Source organism: Mya arenaria, chromosome 14 (genome assembly GCF_026914265.1).
Source record: "Mya arenaria isolate MELC-2E11 chromosome 14, ASM2691426v1".
NCBI lineage: Eukaryota > Metazoa > Mollusca > Bivalvia > Myida > Myidae > Mya > Mya arenaria.
Genome location: NC_069135.1, coordinates 37,548,850 through 37,570,174, shown reverse-complemented (window position 1 = coordinate 37,570,174; position 21,325 = coordinate 37,548,850). Strand labels below are relative to the sequence as shown.

The 21,325-nt window shown below is 36.0% G+C and overlaps 2 protein-coding genes across 2 annotated transcripts in view; one reads left to right on the top strand and one right to left on the bottom strand.

Moving 5' to 3' along the window:
* The window catches only part of LOC128217045 (glutathione S-transferase-like), a 145,815-nt gene that overhangs the window by 112,801 nt on the left and 11,689 nt on the right, over positions 1-21,325 (top strand). The window lies entirely within an intron of this gene.
* On the bottom strand, positions 10,618-14,397 carry LOC128217041 (uncharacterized). Its single transcript, XM_052923860.1, has 2 exons — positions 13,106-14,397; positions 10,618-12,258 (listed from the first exon to the last, which is right to left on the bottom strand). The coding sequence occupies exons 1-2, from the start codon at positions 13,438-13,440 to the stop codon at positions 10,875-10,877; spliced, it is 1,719 nt and encodes a 572-aa protein (XP_052779820.1). The 5' UTR covers positions 13,441-14,397; the 3' UTR covers positions 10,618-10,874.

Sequence of the window (21,325 nt, the reverse complement as noted above, 5' to 3'; positions counted from 1 at the left end):
TGGAATACTAGTTCTTGGTGGCATAAATGAAAGACCTTGTTTTGTCACATTGACTTGTTATCAAGCACTAACTTCCTCTAAATTCTCTTCAGGTGATGGTTGGGCACACACAAGAAGACATAGATCACAGGTGTCTAGCCATATGAGTAGATAGGAGTGTCACACTCTGCCAAACTTACTTCATCAGACGAGCAGAAAGCTTCTCAAGATCCCGCACTGCACACTAAGACATAGTCTTTGACTACAACAAGGTGATGAAAGTACAGAGGTCCAATTGAAATCAATTCTGTGCTGCTGTCATTTCTTCATTCTGGAAGTCGATGGACATGATTTATTATGGCATCAAGTGTGCAGTTTGCCGACTATCAGCAGTCTTGTTCACCAGCTGTGCAACTTGAGCTGGTAGCTTTATTGCTTGAAGCCACTGCATAAGAGGGGGAAGGTGCAGGCTCATCAAAAAGTCTCAAAAGGTGAAACTAGGAAAAGAAGTTTATCAAGAGTGTGAATCTATTTTGAAAACAATCGTTACAATGATTTGGTTTCCTTTGAAACTTCATACATACTATGAATTGAGATGCTTAAATAAAAAACCGCTATTCAAATATCAGGAAACTGCCTTTTTCATACTAAAGGGTAAATGATGTCGCCATTTCCTGTATGTATTTAAATAAGATATGTCTCCACAATTAATATTTTTAGGGAATTTTTCTCAACCTTATGAATGAGATTAAATTGTACAGGGTTATATGAGCTTAATATGTTTTCTCATTCTTTAAAATTGGTGAAAAATTGTCAGAAGATAATTAGACCAGTATCCATTACTGCAATCATACAATCAAATATACAGGGACAAGCCCACTGGGCATATAATATAATTAAACCCTGTTTAGGGGCACGAGGCAAACAGAGTTACTTTCAAACGTTAAAGCTGCACTCTCACACTGGATGTTTTGACAACTTTTTTCATTTTATGTCTTGGATTGGAACCATCCAATTTTTGCGAAAAATTAAATCCCAGATTTTTCTATTTAAGTTAAAACATTGATATTTTTTATGCACTTTTCTTAAACCGTTAGTAACATTAATTTTCGAACGGAAATATGAAATCTGCGATCTGATCTTTTGTCAGCAATCTTTTATCATTGGTTTGCAGATAATTACGCAAAAACTTGCTCATTCGAAGACAAAAAAAGTTGTGGAAACGGTATATCTGTGAGAGTGCAGCTCTAAATGTTTAATTTCTTGATTTTACTACTGTATTAGAAATTACAGGGATTGGGGTATATTTTTAGTGTTTTTATTGCTTGTTTTTGATTCATACAGTCATACTTTATTCTTCAGGGCACAACTTACAAATAAACAAAACTGGAAAATGGTCATATCAAAAGGTCAAAGATAATGCAAGTTGAACAATCATATTGTTCATGGCTTGTATTTTTGGTATATTTTGTTGCATATGCTATAGAAAAGTTGAAAGTTAAAAATAAATTCATAGTTGAAATGATGGCTTTGAATGATATTGTCAGATGAGAAACGGCACTATTAAGAAATAGGTATAATGGTACTTTATTTATTTTAATCAATTTTAGATATTATGAAAATTATCTTATTTAGTACATGAGACCTTTTAAACAGTTATTGACAATATAACAATGTGTATATGAAGCTTTAGATCAAAACTTAAAGCTGCACTCTTACAGATTGTCAGTTTAGACACAAAATTGTCTCAAAATCGGCTGATTTGGTTATCATTCCTTTAATTCAGTCATATTAGATAATTCACAATAGAACCAATCAAAAATGTTTGGTAAAACTGCCGAAAAGTTCATTGACAATAAATTGTTCGTAATGCTTTTAGTCATTGTTCGTAATGCTTTTAGTCATAAAACATCATTTTTTTAACATAAATATGATGAACTGCAATCTGATCTTTTTTCAGCAGTCTTATATCACTTAAAATTGGGTCTAGACATTTCTGCAAAAAATACTCCATTTATTGACAAACAATAAAAGAGTACCGGTAGTCAAAACGATCAATCGGTGAGATTGCAGCTTTCAATACACCTTTTAAGACCGCCGTAAAATTCCAATGGTTTGCCTAAATCTTTAAAGCTAGCATACTGTTTAATTGACAACCATACTTATTGTTTAAAATTTGTCATGATATCTTTGTACAATGTGTTTATATAATTCATTAAAGAAGTCAAAACAAATTTGTTTACCTTGTAATTTGTTATCTGTTATTTAAATGACTCAGACAAAAATGGGAACGTCAGTGCTAGTTCTTTTACTATTAACATCCCATGAAGTTTCTATTGGTGTAGCAGCAAGGAGGTGTTACATTAATTATGCATCATTTAAACCAAATTATACATTCATATGCACATCATACAGGCGTGTAGCCGCCTATACGTGAATACGCGGCTGAATCCACATGATTCTGACAAAAAAAATCAACCAAAGTTGCAGTATGCGAACTTGACTACATGAATCTAAAACTGGTTATTTTCCAGTACTAAATAATGCACTAGATTGCACCATGGTTTTCAAAATTTTCTGAGGAGGCACGCCCCTGAACCCCCCCAGCACATGAATTCACATGAATAGAGGGGTAGCTACGCCCCTGACATAATTGAAACCACAGTGTGGCTAAACAACACTTGTATGTTTATCATACGCAGTGATCTCCCATGGAAATGCAATCGTCAAAGAATCTGAAGGGGCTGTTTATATGGACTAGATTTGAAATGCACAAAGTGTTTAAAAAAGTTGATTTCAGTCACGAAGAGAATCAACCATACCCCACACTTGTTGGAGTAAGATGAAATGTCCACTTTCCGCGAGAAAGAAAGTACATTGAAAATGGTCATTTGATTCAATTGACTTTATCTTTTTATAAATATGTTGCAATACATAAAATACGTTATTTGTTATAATTGTTTACCCATGTTGAATTTTATTTGGCAAATTTATAAGAGATTTAAATATTAAGAAACTCAGCCGCTAAAGAGCATATGATTATGACATACTTTTTTTAAATCTTTCGAACATGAGTTTTTGAGTGAATATAAGCGAAGCGTTAAGTGTTTTGAAACTGCATCTTTTACTTGGATTTTATAGATTGTTATTACGAAATAAAGTATGGCGAATCAAACGAAGTGTTAAAGCCAAGCTATTGATGGCTGAAACCCTTCAATAAATGTTGATATGTGCTAAAATATAGTCTTTGAAGTCCAAAATTTTGACATGCGTTACTAACCCGATTCAACAAAAGGCTGTTGCACAATCAGTTGATTGACGTTATCACGTGATAAACCAATAACTTCCATTAAGGTTAAAATATTCAACACCTTAGTATGAGTCCCTGTGGGCGAGTGGATAAGCGATCCGTTTTTTATTCTATGTGTTATCTGCACCCCCATGTGCTTGCTCCCAACTTGAACAAGATTAATTTTTAATACTTTAATCGTTTTTTTAAAAATGCAATTGAAGTATAAAAGAAAATCAACCTGGTTACTATTATTTCAGCAAATTTCAGTACCAAGGAGTAAAATAAATATACATGTAAGTGTTTTTAGATGCATTACGAGGAAAAATATGTTTGGTGCCAAAACATGAGAGAGTCTCTTTAAACGGAAAAGTTTTGGCAGTTACTCAGTCAGTCAGATGATGATAAATATAATGCATAGCATCATCGCTCTGGAGTACGAGAACGTTGTAAACAGAGTATGTTTTTACTGAACATGCGTCTGTTTATTTTGATGCCATAAAAGGTTTAAACTGTTTAAAGGAACTATAACATTATGAAACAACAAATCTGATTACAGATATCAGTGGCAGATCCAGGAATTGACTTAAGAAGGGGTACGTGAAACTCATGGGCTTAATCTTTCCACATCCGCCCCTCCCTCAGAACAGAAATTGAATGGCTTAAAATGTTGGACCGGGGTGGGGGTTAGACTCCCCTAATTTATAGTCCGAAATAGTGCATTTTTATCTTAATATTGTATTTTTTCCCGATATTGACTGAGAACGTATTATAAACGGACGATTCAAAGGGGTGGGGGACGGCGCGCGCGCTGGGACCGACCCCCCCCCCCTGAATCTGCAATTGAGTACATGCATTAAAACCGTCTCCGTAGCCTATTGGTTAAGGCGTTCTATACCCTTCATTCAATTGACTTAATACTTCACACAATTGTTCAGGACCATCAGCCAATGAGGTTACATAACTCCATAATACAAGTTATGGCTCCTGATTGACTTAGGTTAAAGTTTTAGGCAAGTAAAATTTAAGGGGAAGTTGGAATTTAATAAAAAAAAACGTCCATGGGTCACAATGAACCCAATGAACAATGTTCTTTAATCATGAGCTAACTGTTTAAGCGTTAACAGACACATTCCTGTGCAGACAAAACTTTTATTGTTTTTACAAGCACAGAACTTGTATTTAGAATTTACAGTTTCTATATAATTCAACTGAAAGTTCTATTTAACCATAATATATCAAATATTAAGTCACCATTCACTAGCGGATTGAGAATGGGGCGCAATCGGCGTGCGCTGCCTTTAAAATCGTCCAAGTTTACTTTTTGTGTCAATATATGAGAAGAAAATAAATACGCACATAATGCATCATTTCCGACTACAAATTGTTAAAAATTTCTTGATTGAGTAACCCTCAATCCTCCTGCAAACGCCCCTTAGTAACGCCCCCTTCTAACGACAATTCCTGGATCCGCCCCTGGCCATTATATTTTTTGTTGATCAAACGGTACACATACCAAGTGACTGAAGCTGAATTTCATTTAATGAATGAGATGGTCTGTAAAAGATTTCTGATGAATATCCTATGAAATTTGCAGTCCTCCCGTTTCGACCGGTCAATGTTTGTGGATTTATTACACACAATTATATAAAAATACTATTACAAAGTTGTCTCTTAAGGTTACAGGAGCCTTCACTGTCAAAAGTAAGATATATATAATTTGTCCCCCTAATGCCATAAAATATGGATGGTCCCCTTAATGCCTCAAAAATAATATTATATATACACTGGTCTCCATAAACCCTTCGACATATATACCGGTCCCCTTAAAACCTGCAACATACTTACAAATTATTAAGGAGACCGCAAATTACGTATATTTTTTGTTAATTAATTTAAGAAGCCTAAATCTTGTACACATAATAAATGATCATTTCAATACTAAATTATCAAAAAAAAAGCAAAATAAAGTATAAAACAAAAAATATACAAATTGTCTCCTTAATGCCGTAAAATACATACGGTCTCCTTAATGCCCTAAGTAGATATATATATATATATATATATATATATATATATATATATATATATATATATATATATATATATATATATATTATATTTTAAAGCTTAAAAAGTTAAAATAACATAAATGAAATTAAAGCTTGAATTTATCAAGAATCAATCTTGATAAAAATAAAATAATTATACATTAAAACGGTATAGTCCAACATACTGCCTAAAATCATGTGTCTCTTCCTGAAATCGAGTGTCCCCTCCTGAAATCATCTGTCTCTTCCTGAAATCATTTGTCTCTTTCTGAAATAATGAGTCCCCTACTTAAATCATGTGTCCCCTCCTGAAATCATGTGTCTCTTCCTAAAATAATGAGTCCCCTACTGAAATCATGTGTCCCCTCCTGAAATCATGTGCCTCTTCCTGAAATCTTAAGTCCCCTCCTGAACTCATGTGTCTCTTCCTGAAATCATGTGTCCCCTCCAGAAAGCATATGTCTCTTCTTGAAATCATGTGTCTCTTCGTGAAATCATGTGTCTCTTCTTGAAATCATGTGTCTCTTCCTGAAATCGTGTGTCCCCTCCAGAAAGCATATGTCTCTTCTTGAAATCATGTGTCTCTTCTTGAAATCATGTGTCTCTTCCTGAAATCATGTGTCCCCTCCAAAAAGCATATGTCTCTTCTTGAAATCATGTGTCTCTTCTTGAAATCATGTGTCTCTTCTTGAAATCATGTGTCTCTTCCTGAAATCATGTGTCCCCTCCAGAAAGCATATGTCTCTTCTTGAAATCATGTGTCTCTTCTTGAAATCATGTGTCTCTTCCTGAAATCATGTGTCCCCTCCAGAAAGCATATGTCTCTTCTTGAAATCATGTGTCTCTTCTTGAAATCATGTGTCTCTTCTTGAAATCATGTGTCCCCTCCAGAAAGCATATGTCTCTTCTTGAAATCATATGTCTCTTCTTGAAATCATGCGTCTCTTCTTGAAATCATGTGTCTCTTCTTGAAATCCTGTGTCTCTTCCTGAAATCGTGTGCCCCTCATGTAATCATGTGTCCATTCCTGAAAGCATGTGTCTTCTCCTAAAATCATTTTACTATTCCTACAAAATCAAGTGTTCTTTCCTGAAATCATCTCCCATGTGTCCCTTTCTAAAATCAAATGTTTCTTCCTAAAAGCATTTGTTACTTTCAAAAACTATGACTTCCCTCCTGTCATAATGTATCCGTTCCTGAAATCATGTGTCCCCTCCTGGAATCATGTGTCCCCTCCTGAAATCATATGTCCTCTCTTGAAAGCATGTGTACCCTCCTGAAAGCATGTTTCCTCTACTGAAATCCTGTGTCCCCTCCTGTTATCATGAATTCACTCCTGAAATCACGTGTCCTTTCCTGAAATCATGTATTCCCTCCTGTAATCATGTGTCTCTTCCTGAAATCATGTGCCCCTCCTGAAATCATATGTCTATTCATGAATTCATGTGTCCCCTCCTGAAATCATTTGTCCCTTCCTGAAACCATGAGTTCCCTCCTAAAATCATCATGTGCCCTCTCCTGAAATCATGTGTCTCTTCCTGAAACCACGTGTCCCCTCCTGAAATCATCTGTCCATTCCTGATATCATAAGTTTCCTCCTGAAATCATGTATCCTCTCCTAAAAGTATGTGCCTCTTCCTGAAATCATGTGTCCCCTACTGAAATCATGTGTCTCTTCCCGAAATCATGTGTCTCCTCCTGAAATCATGTGTCCCTTCCTGAAATCATGTGTCCCCTCCTAAAGTCATTTTTCTTTGTCTGAAATCAAGTGTTCCATCCTGAAATCATGTCCCATGTGTCCCTTTCTAAAATCAAATGTTTCTTCCTAAAAGCATTTGTTACTTTTAGAAACTATGACTTCCCTCCTGTCATAATGCTTCCCTTACTCAAAGCATGTGTCCTATCCTGAAAGCATGTATCCCTTCCTGTAATTATGTGTCTGTTCCTGAAAGCAGGTATCTCTTCCTGAAAGCATCTGTCCCCTCCTGAAAGCAGGTGTCCCTTCCTGAAATCATGTGTCTCTTCATGAAATCTTGTTTCTGTTTCTGAAATCATCTGTCTCTTCCTGAAATTATGTGTACGTTTCTGAAATCATGTGTCTCTTCCTGAAATCTTGTTTCTGTTTCTGAAATCATCTGTCCCTTCCTGAAATCATGTGTCCGTTTCTAAAATCATGTGGCTCTTCCTGAAATCATGTGTCCTTTCCTGAAATCATCTATCTTTTCCAGAAATTAATTGTCCCTTCCTGGAATTAGGTGTCCCTTCCTGAAATCATGTGTCTCTTCCTGAAATCAGTTGACCCTTCCTGAAATCATGTGTCCCTTCATGTAATCAAGTGTCCCTTCCTGAAATCATGTGTCCCCTCCTAAAATCATTTGTCCCTTCCCGAAATCATGTGTCTCTACCTTGAACCATATGTCCTTTCCTGAAATAATATATCCGTTCCTGGAAGCAGGTGTCCCTTCCTGAAAGCATGTGCCCCTTCCTGAAAGCAAATATTTCCTCCTGAAATCAGGTGTCCTTCAATAAACTATAAGTCCCCTATTGAATAAGATATATCTTACTAAAAGCATCTGTCCATCCCTGAAATCAGGTCTCTCTACATGATATCACAGCCAGGTACCCGCGTATTATGTAGGTATCATTTCAAGTGAAGTTTTTCAGTGTACACAATTATATATAAGCATAAGACGTATCAAACATAATATTACAACTAAGCTTTTTGGATGTTAAAAATAATTATAAATTATAGAAACACTGGCCAGCTTCTGTTTTAGGTTGTTCGGTTAGCGCAGTGGTTAGCCTATGTTAGCCCTTCTCATCGGAGCGACCCGGGCTCGATTCCCAGCCTGGGTGCATGTGAGTTTGGCGTGTGGTCACTAATACGGACAAGTAGGCTTCCTCCGCGTAAGCCGGTTTCCCCCACAACACAAGACCAAACTCTCGTGTAACATCTCGCCAACGAGAATGATAAATATAATGTTGTAATATGTTAAAATTATATTAAGCTTGTGTACGGTTTCAGCTGAAGTAAATAAAAAAAAACATAATTGAAGTAACTATATTCAGTAAATGAATCGTTTCTTTGAGTTGTTCAATCACAAGAAGCTTTAATTAACTCTACATAATTTAACAATAAATTATCTATCTTCTGTAAAGGAATTGTTTCTTGTAAGTTGTTCAATTCCTTTTCGCTTTAAATAAACACTACACTTCTAAAAAAAGAATGATCTATCTTCAGTAAAGTTTCATTTTTAACAACACTATTATTCTAGACATATTATGTTTGTAACTGTCATATCGTGATGTTTGAGTTCTCACCATTTCACTCGTTTTGTTAAACAAAACTACCTGCGGAGTTCATACTGGACTGAGATGCACCTACCATTCAAGTGTATCAGCAGTCGCAGTCCAGCTGAAACTGACGACTTTATATGTGGGATGAAGGTCTCAATCTTACCGAGACTGTCCATGTAACACGTGAGATGTAAGTCCCAGTCCAAACGAGACTGTCAATGTAACACGTGAGATGTAAGTCCAAGTCCAACCGAGACTGTCAATGTAACAAGTGAAATGTAAGTCCCAGTCCAACGGAGACTGGCGATGTAACACGTGAGATGTAAGTCCCAGTCCAACGGAGTCAGGCGATGTAACACGTGAGATGTAAGTCTCAAGCTAACAGAAATTGTGATGAAAGTCTCATTCTTACCGAGACTGTCGATGTAACACGTGTGATTTAAGTCCCAATACAGCAGATTGTCGATGTTAATCGTTGGATGTAAGTCTCAAACAAACCGAGATTGTCGATGCTACACATGTGATGAAAACCTCAAACTAGCCGAGACTCTCGATATTAAACTTGGGCAATAAGTAACCGAGACTGTCCATGTACCACGTGTAATGTAAGTCTCAAACTTACCGAGACTGTCGATGCTACATATGTGATGAAAGTCTCAATCTAACCGAGACTGTCGATATAATACGTGTGATTTAAGTCCCAATCCAACGGAGAATGTCGATGTTAACCGTGGGATGTAATCATCAATCTAACCGAGATTGTCGATATTAAACGTGGGCAATAAGTCTTAAACTAGCCGAGAATGTCCATGTACCACGTGTGATGTAAGTCTCAAACTAACCGAAACTGTCGATGTTAACCGTGGGGTGTAAGTCTTTAACAAAACGAGACTGTCGATGTATCACGTGTGATGTACGTCTCAATAAAACCAATCTTACAATAATAAACGCGGGCAATATGTCTCAAACTAAACGAGATTTTCGATGCTACATGTGTGATTTAAGTCTCAATCTAACCGAGACTGTCGGTGTTAAACTTGGGCAATACGTCTCAAACTGACCGAGACTCTCGATGTAACACGTATGGTGTACGTCTCAATCTAACTGAGATTGGTGATGGTAAACTTGGGATGTAAGTCTCAATTTAACGGAGGCTGTCGATGTAACACGTTAGTTGTAGTTAGATAGTCTCAATCAAACCGGTCGGTCATATTATACTAGTATGTGAGATGTAGGTATCATTCTAATTGAGACTGTTCATGTTTAACCTGATATGAAAGTCTCATTCCAATTGAGACTGTTGATTGAAAATGTGAGATGTGCCAATCAAACCGAGACTGTCGATGTAATTAAAGATATTTAAGACTCAATTTAACCGTGACTGTCGATGTTACACGTGAGATGTCAGTCTCAATATTACCAAAACTTTCGATGTTATACGTGAGATGTAAGTGTCACTCTAACCTTGTCTGCCAATGTTTTACGTGAGATGTAAGTCTCAAACTAACCTTGTCTGCCGATGTTATACGTGAGATGTAAGTCTCAATCTAACCAATACTGTCGATGTTATACGTGAGATGTAAGTCTCAATCTTACCTTGTCTGCCGATGTTTTACGTGAGATGTAAATCTCAATCTAACCGAGATGTTACACGTGATATGTATGTTTTGCTTTTGGTTTGTGTTCTTGAGAATATGTCCATCAACATTAATTTCAGTATACGTTTAAAATCTAGTATGCATTTTTCAAAAGATGATTTTCTGATCGTTCACGTGAACCATATCTCCGACATTGAATAAAGAGATTGTTTTATTATTTTTTATTGCAATTCACCTGTGTATATTATGCAAGTAAATCATCATTATATTTAAATTGAAAGAGTCAATATGACGGTGTTATATATATATATATATATATATATATATATATATATATATATATATATATATATATATATATATAATATATATATATATATATATATATATATATATACGAAAATTGAACAGTCTACATTCATCAAACAGAACATATATATATAATATTTCGTTTGTAGTTTGTGGGATATAAATTGTCCAAAATATGATAAAATATAAGTATTCTCAAAACGCTTTTGGATTCATATCATATTACTTATAGCATGCGGTCTAAACAAAACAATTATATACATGTATGACAATACTACAATATACTTTGCAACAACAATAGGGAAGATCCCTGTTCGATAGTACCAAATCAAACATTGAACGTTTTTAGTTTTAAATTAACTTGATAACAAGAAGTGTGCCGTTCCATCCACCAACAATCAGAGAGGAAGTGCGGCTGCTGAAAAATAATTCCTGGGGTAAGTTCAGTCCGTCTTCTTTCCTTGCCAGGGTGGCCAACTTCTTCTTTCCGTCTTTGTCAACCTGCAACACTGTGTTGGAGTCTTTGCAGCAGACGAACACGTGTCCAGCAGGTGTCACGTGTACTCCGGTAGGATGTTTCATGTCGGGGTCAGTTAGTAAGTCCAGCTTGTTACCCTTGTTGTCCAGGGTGATCAGTTTATGTTTACCGGAGTTTGTAATGTAGATTGTCTTCCCGTCGTTACTGATACCACATTTCCGCACCGTCATACCCCCAAACTTGTCCTCGTACAGCATCTTCACCTTCTGTCCCGACATCGTGTAGACGTACAGGGCGTTACCGGAGGATATGTAAAGTTGGCCACCATGATGAGCTGCGGCATAACATCTATGGGTGAAGCTTAACTTGCTCGTATATACTAATTTCCCTTTCGTAGCATTAATGAAATAAAGTCCTCGTCTATCAGCATAACCACTGTCAACACAAACGGCCACTTCATTTCCGTCAATGTGGCACACGTCCCGTTGATACTCCGGGACATCACAGTGGTCGAGCACCCTGTACTCCTTGTCCAGGAGCTTCACTTTACAATTATTCCAGTCTGCTATTACAAACTCTCCACTAGGCAGTTCACATATGCCAAGGATATCACATTCACCTTTGTCATCACTCATCTTCACGTTGTACTTCTTGTACTCTGCAACACTGAAGACGTGGTTTGGATCGAAAAGGGGATCTTTTCGCTGTTTGGTCATAACAGTTTGTTCTTCAATCGCTCCAAAGGTCTTTACTGCAGATAAAAGTTCTTCTATAAGGTTATTGGCTTGAAATGTTACATTGTAACACTCAATGACTGATATGCCACGAAGATGATCGTTTGCCCGTGAAATCATATCCTGGCTCTTTCTGTACGCAATATATGATTTTGACTCGCTTGATTTTGATTTTGTTTGAACAGCGGCAATCATGTTTTGCAGTTCGATAGTCATTTTATCACAAGTTTCGATATCTTTCTTAATATTTTTTTCAAGTTTAGCTATTATTCCGTCCACGTCCTGTAAAGTTGCCCTCTCAATCTTGTCAATGATGTCGTTGATCTTTTTACGTATGGTTTTTAATTCATCAGAAATGGCTGCCCGCGTCTTTTTTAGAGATGTCGTATTCTTCATTCTTGCTTCTTTCATCAGCTCGAATTGCTTTTCAAGTTCAGCTATCTTCTTTGGAATTTGTTGAAACTCAATATTTCTCTGAATACCTTTTGCTACATCTGGAATGGGATGGATTTTGGAACATTGTCTGAAACATAGAAGTTTTGAAACATTTGTAATCAGATATGCATAAACTGAAAATGACCTTGTTATGTGGGAAAATGTTGAAGAATATGATTAAAAATTTGTCGTAATAACATATAGATTAGTTACCGTTTTGTGTCTTAAAGGCGCACCATATAGGTTGATGCAAAAATGATTTTCTTTTAATTTTTAATGCATTATAATGCTTAATTGATTTGATGTGATTGATCAAAACCGAAAAGAAATATTTGTGTACAGATTCAGTGGGTTTTTCTTTATAAACTGGGGAATTTGTGGCCACGTAGCTATTAATTGAAATCACCATTTGCATGTTCAAAGACTTATATTTTTGTAAAATGTACTCAAAAATAAGCCTTTTTTGTTTTAATCATGAACAGAAGAATAAGTTAAAAATAATAATAAATAAAAACAATAAACTATTTTTGCCTCAACCTATGTCGTGCGCCATTATATTGACGTTTTCTTCCTTCTAACCTGTGGTCCACGCATAATATAGGTTGGCGCGAAAAAAATAAATATTTAAACGATCTTAGCAAAAAAGGCATATGATGTGTATACGGATTAAAAAAATATAAACTATATTTTGTACTTTTTTATCTTGGGAATTTGTGACCAAGTAGCTATTAAATAAAATATATTATATATAAAGGCTGATATTTCTTTAATTTTCACAAATCGTTAGCTTTGTTTTGTTTAAAAGTCAAATGAGTTTAACCTTATAATGCATAAATAATAATAATAATAATAATAATAATAATAATAATAATAATAATAATAATAATGCATATACCCATTTAATGCACTTTTAAATTGTCATATTTCTTACATACCTGTGGTCCACGGCGACACACACATGGCAGCACAGCTGGTCATGGTCGGCACATACCAACTTCAGTGCCTCCCCGGGATGCATCCCGCATCTCTCCAGGGCGTCCACCGCCCCTGGGGCTGCCTCCCATTTCTTCACGTCCTTCCGGCCGAGAACTGCGTGCTTCTGATATAATACGTCATGTTTCAGAACACAATTTTGGCAGTAATATTTCGTGCATTGAGTACAATAATGGTCAGCTTCTGTGTTAAATCCGTTCTCTTCACACGGAGAGCAGGAAAAATCATGGATGAAGTCACAGCCCCTCTGAATGGATGATTCAAACTTAGAAGCCATTTTCGCTTTTGAGATTAAAAATGACTCACAAACTAGTTCACACAGTCAGTTTCTGTTTATTTTGTAACTAGGAAGTTAATTATTTTGCACTGAGCTGATACGAAGAAAACCAATATTTCGATCAAATCCACACTGATATATAACACGATATCAAAATGATAAGCGTAGTCTCAACCGTACTAAATTTACAATCATTTTTTAAATACAAAAATGATTTTAAACATGCCGTATTTTATTCCTGTGTAAACTCTTCGATTATCGACTGTCCAGTGGGCCTTCCAACGAGGTTTGCCGAAGACTGCCGAGTTGTAACGATTGTCTATTCCGAGCTTACCGGAGATTGTCGAATAGTTGTAGGAAGTACTTTTCCTGTATATTTTATAGCGAATTGACCCATTTCAACGAACAATAGCACTGAGTTCTAGTTCTTCTCGAACCTCAACACCATGTATGGGAAGAAAGTGATGATCCAAAAATATTTTGCATTTTCTCTCTTGAGTTTCAAAAAATTCACGAACTAAATCAAATATATGTTCATTCAGCCACGTCTGTTTATTTTGTTACAAGGAAGTAAATTGTTTTGTACTGATACGAAGAAACCACAAATTACTATCAAAATCACACTGACATATTACACAATATCCAAATGTTGAGCTTTGTTACAACCGTGCTTGATTAACAATATTTTTTTTCCAAATCTATTTCAATAGAAGTTAACAACGGGTTTAGTAGGCGTTTCTACACTCTGAATGCGCAACGAAATACGTATATCCCGAGCTTGCCGAAGACTGCCGAAATGTCACGATTGCTCATCCAAAGCCATTCGGAATTCCTCGGCCATTTTCCATCGAAATCAACCTTGGGTGTATGCCGGTCTATCCGTAGAACAGTTTGTGAAGTTTTAAATAATGGTATCAAGTGTAGTGTTTTAATATCCATTTTGTAAGTTCAAATTGATTGTCGGGCGTAAAGTGTATTATGACATTCAGGGGCGGTTCCAATATTCGATGTCTGAGCGTGCGTAACTTAGGGGCATAACCTTTTGACTTTGCACCCTCCCTCAGAACCGAAATTTATTTGATTTTAAGTGTTGGGAGGGGTGTTTGAGGGTACGCTGCTAACATTTTAACAAATTCTCGCCCGGAATGGTGCTTTTGAGCGTATTACATTATTTTGTTCTCCTATATCGAAATAAATAGTAAACTTGGACGATTTAAAGGGCCGAAGGGGGGGGGGGGTCTTGGATCCGCTAGTGGCATTAATAACTTGGATTCCAAGAGTTAAGTCATTTAGGTTTTCTGCTCAATTAAAATTACTACGCGATCTACTTGCAGCATATTAAAATGTTGTTAAATACAAAATATTTCTAAACAATGTAAACCGTCCATAAACATCCGAGGTTGTTTTCGATAGAAAATGGCCGGATGTTCAAAATGACACCGAGAAGTTAGGGTCACACAACACTCAATATTTTTGTTTTATAAATTATATTGTGAATTGGCCGATTTGCACGACAAATAACACTCAGTTGTAGTGGTTTCACGACCCCAAACATAAGTATTTCGGATTAGTTCCACGTGTGTACTAATCTTTAACAACATAAGCGTACTAATTTACCTCATGCTTACCAAGTAAGTTAATGTATACAAAGTAACATGTACACCAAGTAACCTCATGTACACCAAGTAGCCTCATGTACACCAAGCTACCTCATGTACACCAAGTAAACTCATCAACACCAAGTTACCTCATGTACACCCAGTAACCTCAAGTACGCCAAGTAACTTCGTGTACACCCAGTAGCCTCATGTACACCCAGTAGACCCATGTGTACCAAGTAACATTACGTAGACCAAGTAACCTCGTGTACAGTAAGTAACCTCTTGTATAGTATGTAACCTCATGTACAGCCAGTTACCTCATGTACACCAAGTAACTTCATTTATACCAAGTAGCCTCATGTGTAGCAATTTACCTCATGCACACTCAGTAAACTCTGGTAACCGCACGTATAGCAATACCCTTATGACTGTGTACCAAGTTACCTCATTTAAACCAGGTGACATCAATAACATCAAGTAACCTTTAAAACACACAGTAACTTTATGTACACCAAGTAACGTCATGCACACCAAGTAACCTTGTGTATACAAAGTAACCTCATATTCACCAAATAACCACATAAACAAGTAACCTCATGTTCACCCTGTAAATCATAAACACCAAGTAACTTTATGTTAACCTAGTAACCTCATGTCCTACAAGTTACATCATGTACTACAAGGAATCTCATATACAATATCTAACCTTATGTGTACTAAGTGTTCCTTATACACAAAGATACCACATGGACACGAAACATCACGTACTAAAAGTTACCTCATATACACATGCATGTGCAGTATCCTCATCTGTACCAAGTAACCTCATGTGTACCAATCAACCACATTTGTACTATGTTACCTCATGTGAACCTAATGACCTCATATACACCAACTAACTTTATTAACTGTACCAAGTAATCTTATGTACACTAAGTAACCTCATGTACACCCAGAAACCTCATGTACACCAAGAAGCGTCATTCACACATATGCGCAGTAACCTCTTATGTACCAAGTAACATCAAGGGAATCAAAGTGACCTCATGTGTACCAAGTAACATCAAGGGAATCAAAGTGACCACATGTGTACCATGTGACCTCATGTACATCAGGTAACCTCCTGAACACTAAGTCCTCTCATGTGTATCATGTTATCTCAGTGTACAAAGTAACATCATGGTATTGGTCCAATTCGAAAATTCAGGTTGTTCATTTTTATACGGTATAAGATAAGCATTGAAAACTAGCATATAGCAATGTAGGATAAACAACAAATATAACATTTAAACAAATGATCTATGCAAATGCAAATTGATTAGCCAACAAGCTATGTGGTCCATTCTGATGTCAAAAAGTAAAGATGCCACACGTTGCTACGCCATCCGTGAAATATTTCGTGCTCACTCTGTGAAATTCTTCGAAATCTTACTCTGAAACAAACAATTATCCTCTTGTTTTCTTGCACCAGATCCATATTAAACCATCTAAGACAGTAGTGTTACAAACATATTTTCAGTTGTTGCTCATTTTTTTTTTTACAGCAGGTGTGTACTCTGATGTAAACCATCCCATTTTGTGTCAACTAAAAATATGACAGGTATAGTGATTGCTTTGTACGCATTGTCGCCATCGGAACTGTCGGCGTCAAACTTTTGTTTCTGATAACTTGTTTGGTGCAGAGCCTTCAAACTAGATGACCCTTAAGTATTTTGGGGCCAGTAGGTCAACATATGTCATGAACACATGAGCTCTCCTGACTTGTTCCACATTCAATTCACTGAATTATGTTTAAGTTTTATTTATAATGGTTTACATCACCAACATTTTTCATTTTAAAACTAACTATAGCTGCCACAGTGTAATGATTTTTTTAAACATGTTAATATGTTCATTTAATTATCATGGCAAATCAGCCTTTTGCTCTGAATAAAAATCTTGGAACAAGAACATGTTAACTTAATTGGGATTATACTCGTATGATATGAATTGTTTCATAAAACTGACATAATCACATTTTTTTTAGATTTGAAGTGGTTTCCACATCAACCCAGGTTTAGCAATGCCATTTCTATGTACAATTTACTTTGTATTGATAATTATGTTGAATAAAATAGTTGTTTACTGCCCGCCCATATACCGGGAGATCAGGTGATTGATCATTTTGCATGATAAGCCACTGAACCACTATATATACTTTAATAAGGCAAAATTTTCCCAAATGTTTTATGGTGATCCCTTTGTCCTTCATCTTCGGGGTCACACTTCAGTTTACGCACAATATCTTTTGACTACTTTTTTGAATCTCAATCTTGGAATTCTAGTTTTATAAGGTATAAGGTATAATTGTAAGGATTGTGTTTTATGGATTTATATGTTTTGATATTGTAATGTCTGAATTTAAGGATCATGAAAACTAGGCAATCAATAGACGAAATAATTATATTTGTAAGGTGTCAAGGTAACAGGTAAAACCCTACATTCGGTAAGAATATACATGTTTTCAAACTAACATATTGCTTAGGAACGTTTGTGTCAAGTCGTACAAATATGAACTCTTACCAAATACGATGCTTAAAGGCAAAATAATGTGTAACATAATAACATACTGCCTGTATTTGAAAAAAAATAACTAGAAAGCGCTATTTAGCATTGGTAACCCCAAAACTTTCCTTAACTTCCCTCTGCCGCTCCAATGACAATCTGATCCGGCGACTCTGAATGAACGAACGTTCGATCAATGAATGAAAGGATGAAGAAATGCGTTGCTACACCTATAAGGGACAGAGAACCTAGAGATATGTACGCATATTGTTATATGCACATGTTAAACCTATTTTTGGTGACGCTGTGTGACAGTCAAAAACATTAAGCGATGCACTTGACACTACTCAGGAGATACCTAATCTGCTCGAGCGTGGTGGACAACACATAGTGCTGCAGGGCTTCTCATTTATATATAAATATAATTTTAGATTATGCATGAAAAAACTGTTCTAACACGTAACCATCCTCAAATAAAAAAAAACGGAGAAGCACGATAGACCGCCATATGACTTCACACCTTACATATACTATGACCGCATCACAGTTAAATTGCCGATGGGCATTCCATGCGTAATATAGTAATGATGTTGATCAGAAACCATAACTATTGACCATATCCACTGTTTTGACGGGGCCAGAGCGTTATTGTCTGACAATGCCGAAATATTTGAACCCCTGATTTGTATAGAACATTTAAACGAACTGTCGTACTCCATCAGCAGCGTTTTGTTTGTATATCAAGGAAGGCACGCGAAGTGTTTGTTAATATATGTAGATATTGTTACGACGATAGATCTAGGAGACTGGAAACCCGAAGGTTTCCAGGAAAATGACCGAGTTCTTCTGCAAGAATAAGGGGATACCTGTTCTGTTGTTTTCAAAACACCATCCCGAGTTTTCGTCAAGGACTTTACGTTGTATTATAGATAATCGTTTGCGTTACTAGAACAGTCCATTCTGAAACGTGTTTCCAACTGTGTAAGAAAGGGCTACATGATCCTGAAATCTCTCCAAGCGTCCAGGTATTGCCCAACGTGTGTTGATCATGATGATATGAAACGAGTGCCAAGTTTCATCACAAGCTATCAGCTGAAGACCGCCTTCCTGTTTGAATTGGAGGTCGATCAGCTTGAAAATAAACAAGAAATTGACGAGGAGTTTCTTACACAAGATGATTCTAGAAAGATATCGATGCAATGGGCGTATAGAATAATCGACCACTTGGAGAAAAGGATTCAAAAATATTTTATGCCGTCATACTTCGATCCTAAAAGAAGTATATTTGGCATTGCTGGATCGGCAGAAAACTGGTTGCCGGATCCGAAAACACACGCTCAACAAGCTGCGCTGATAAGGAAATTGCTAAATATTTATGAAGAATTCGAGGGGCGTGTTATATATGAGGGACAGAGTTCTAAGTGAACTGAGAAACTGCAGTATGTGCGTATGCATACTTCACAAACCAGAAAGAAAATAAAATACCGACAATCCACGTGTATTGCGTATTACGTGTATAAATCATGTTTATGCTTTTGTTTATGATATTGCTGAAAGAACAATTATGTTGAACAATTTAGTTAATTCTTGATGGTTATAATAAAAAGCATTTATCTATGCTACTGATTAAATTATATTGAAATTCATCGTATTGTTTCAGTTGTATGTCATCATCTTGCAGCAACTTCATTTCAATCATATTTTTTGTTTATTGAAGAAAACTTCAAGTAGATGCTTTAATCAAATCATCACATAGATTTGGGTTGAAACCGGTTAAGAGAAATGTTTCTATCAACCAATAATTGTTCGGAATACTATTAAGAGGACAATATGGCGGATTTCAAAGAATAGAAAGGTTTAGATCTCTCACTAGAGGAAAACACTATGCTTCACGTATTTTCCCGCTCAACTTTTCAAGATCATAGTCGCTTATTAAAAATGTGAATAAGTTGTATGTGCTCTTTGGCTGTATAGCTTGATAATATATATCCGGTTATAAAAAGCCGACACGAGGACACACGCGTAAGTCGGTAACGAGACTTGTCGCGCAAGCACGAGGGTCGGAAATTTAGAGTGTTTTATCCTAACCACGGAAACATGATTGAAATTATTCTTGCATATCGAAAATTTCCGATTTCTTGAACATTGTCGTAGGAAAAGTTTTTTTGTTCATTTCACAAAAATAAAACGTATGCGACGTTTTTTACCATGAAGCGAAGTAATTTGAGTTCAAACGTTGATGCACGTGACTCATCTGGCATGGCCAGATGGGAATTTATAACACACCGGTTAGGTATTTAAGGTGAATTTAGCCATGCTGAAAATTCCATCTGGCACCCAGATGTGTCATGTGCAATACGCAACACTTGTTATTTCTGTTTAGGTATTGTAAATGACATGTGCATTATTATGTCCACACGATGCTTTATTTAGAAGTTAGCCGGGCTGTTGAATGATAATTGGCCCGAGTCTCGGGCCATTATGAGCACGAGGGCCAATTATTACACAACGGCCTGGCTACGCAGTGTATTAACCTCTTTAATACATTTATTTGTCTTGTTTTGTAAGTTTTAAGTCTTCTTTTGAAAGTTTACCTGCAATCCAGTTGTGCATCCCTATTTCGTTCTGACTTGACTACGATGAGTAAACTCACTCTCAAAAAAAATGAAGTTGTTGAAAGTGGGCCGAAAAGGCAAACAACGTGTTTATGTTCCCATTCTAATTTCAATTGATCACCTTGAAAATGCCAGAACACGTTTATCCGATTTCATGTCATGAATGCCAAAATCAATTAAATAAAAATGAACATGTAGCATGTAGAAAGATTGTTTGTTCCACGTATTATTAATTCAAACATGAATGTACATTTGTTGTTTTCAAGTAGATTCTAAATTCAATTTTACCGCTTCCTTTGTTTTGCTGCGTTCGTGTTTGTCTCATTTAGGATTGTATTCATGAATATGTTCAGGCAGATCAATTAATTGTGACTTTTAGTTAAAACAAATACAGTCGCCAAATTTGATTTCAAGACTAAAACTGAATTCACGTGCGAACGTTCTACGGGCAGCAAAAAGGTTATCGATAATCAGCCCGGACCACAAAACTATTGGTCGCTGAGTCATGCAAATAACTGCGGAATCCCTGTACAAATAAATTACTATATATAGCAACATGTGAACAAATGAAATGTATGGAAAATACTTAGGAAATACTCTACTCGACCACTGACTCAGTAAATGCTAATGAGTTATTTAAGTGGGTGGAGCATCTATAGCGCTTTGCAAACAGTACCGGAGCAGTTGCCGGATATTAGACCAGAGAAATAACTAAAGAGTACTGAACATTTTCAAATAAAAATTCACATTAAGAAAATTAAAAACCTGTTTCAAAATGAAATTCGATTAAAGATTTGTCGATTGAAATATTACCAATGTTGTTTAGTGAACAATCCCAGATATAATGTGTCAATACTTATCCTCTTTTTACCTCGCTTAAGTTTAATCTAATTAAGCTTTCAAGTGAAATATTTTATTGAAAGTAACAGTTTAAATATTATTATTTTGCCAAAAAATATTCAAAACAATAACACCATAGTTAAAAATGGAAATCATTAGTATATAAAGCAACATAGAATTATAGAATTTTCGGCATTAAGACAGTCATTTGATAAACATATTTCGTAATGACGTTGTGTGCTAAATTTAGATTATACTTTCGGTTTAACTGCATTTTGTAAATGC

Coding starts and splice junctions, on each gene's coding strand:
- LOC128217041 (XM_052923860.1), bottom strand. CDS start 13,440: ATGGCTTCTAAGTTTGAATCATCCATTCAGAGGGGCTGTGACTTCATC. Junction 12,259..13,105: donor TGTGTCGCCGTGGACCACAG/GTATGTAAGAAA, acceptor TCTATGTTTCAG/ACAATGTTCCAAAATCCATC.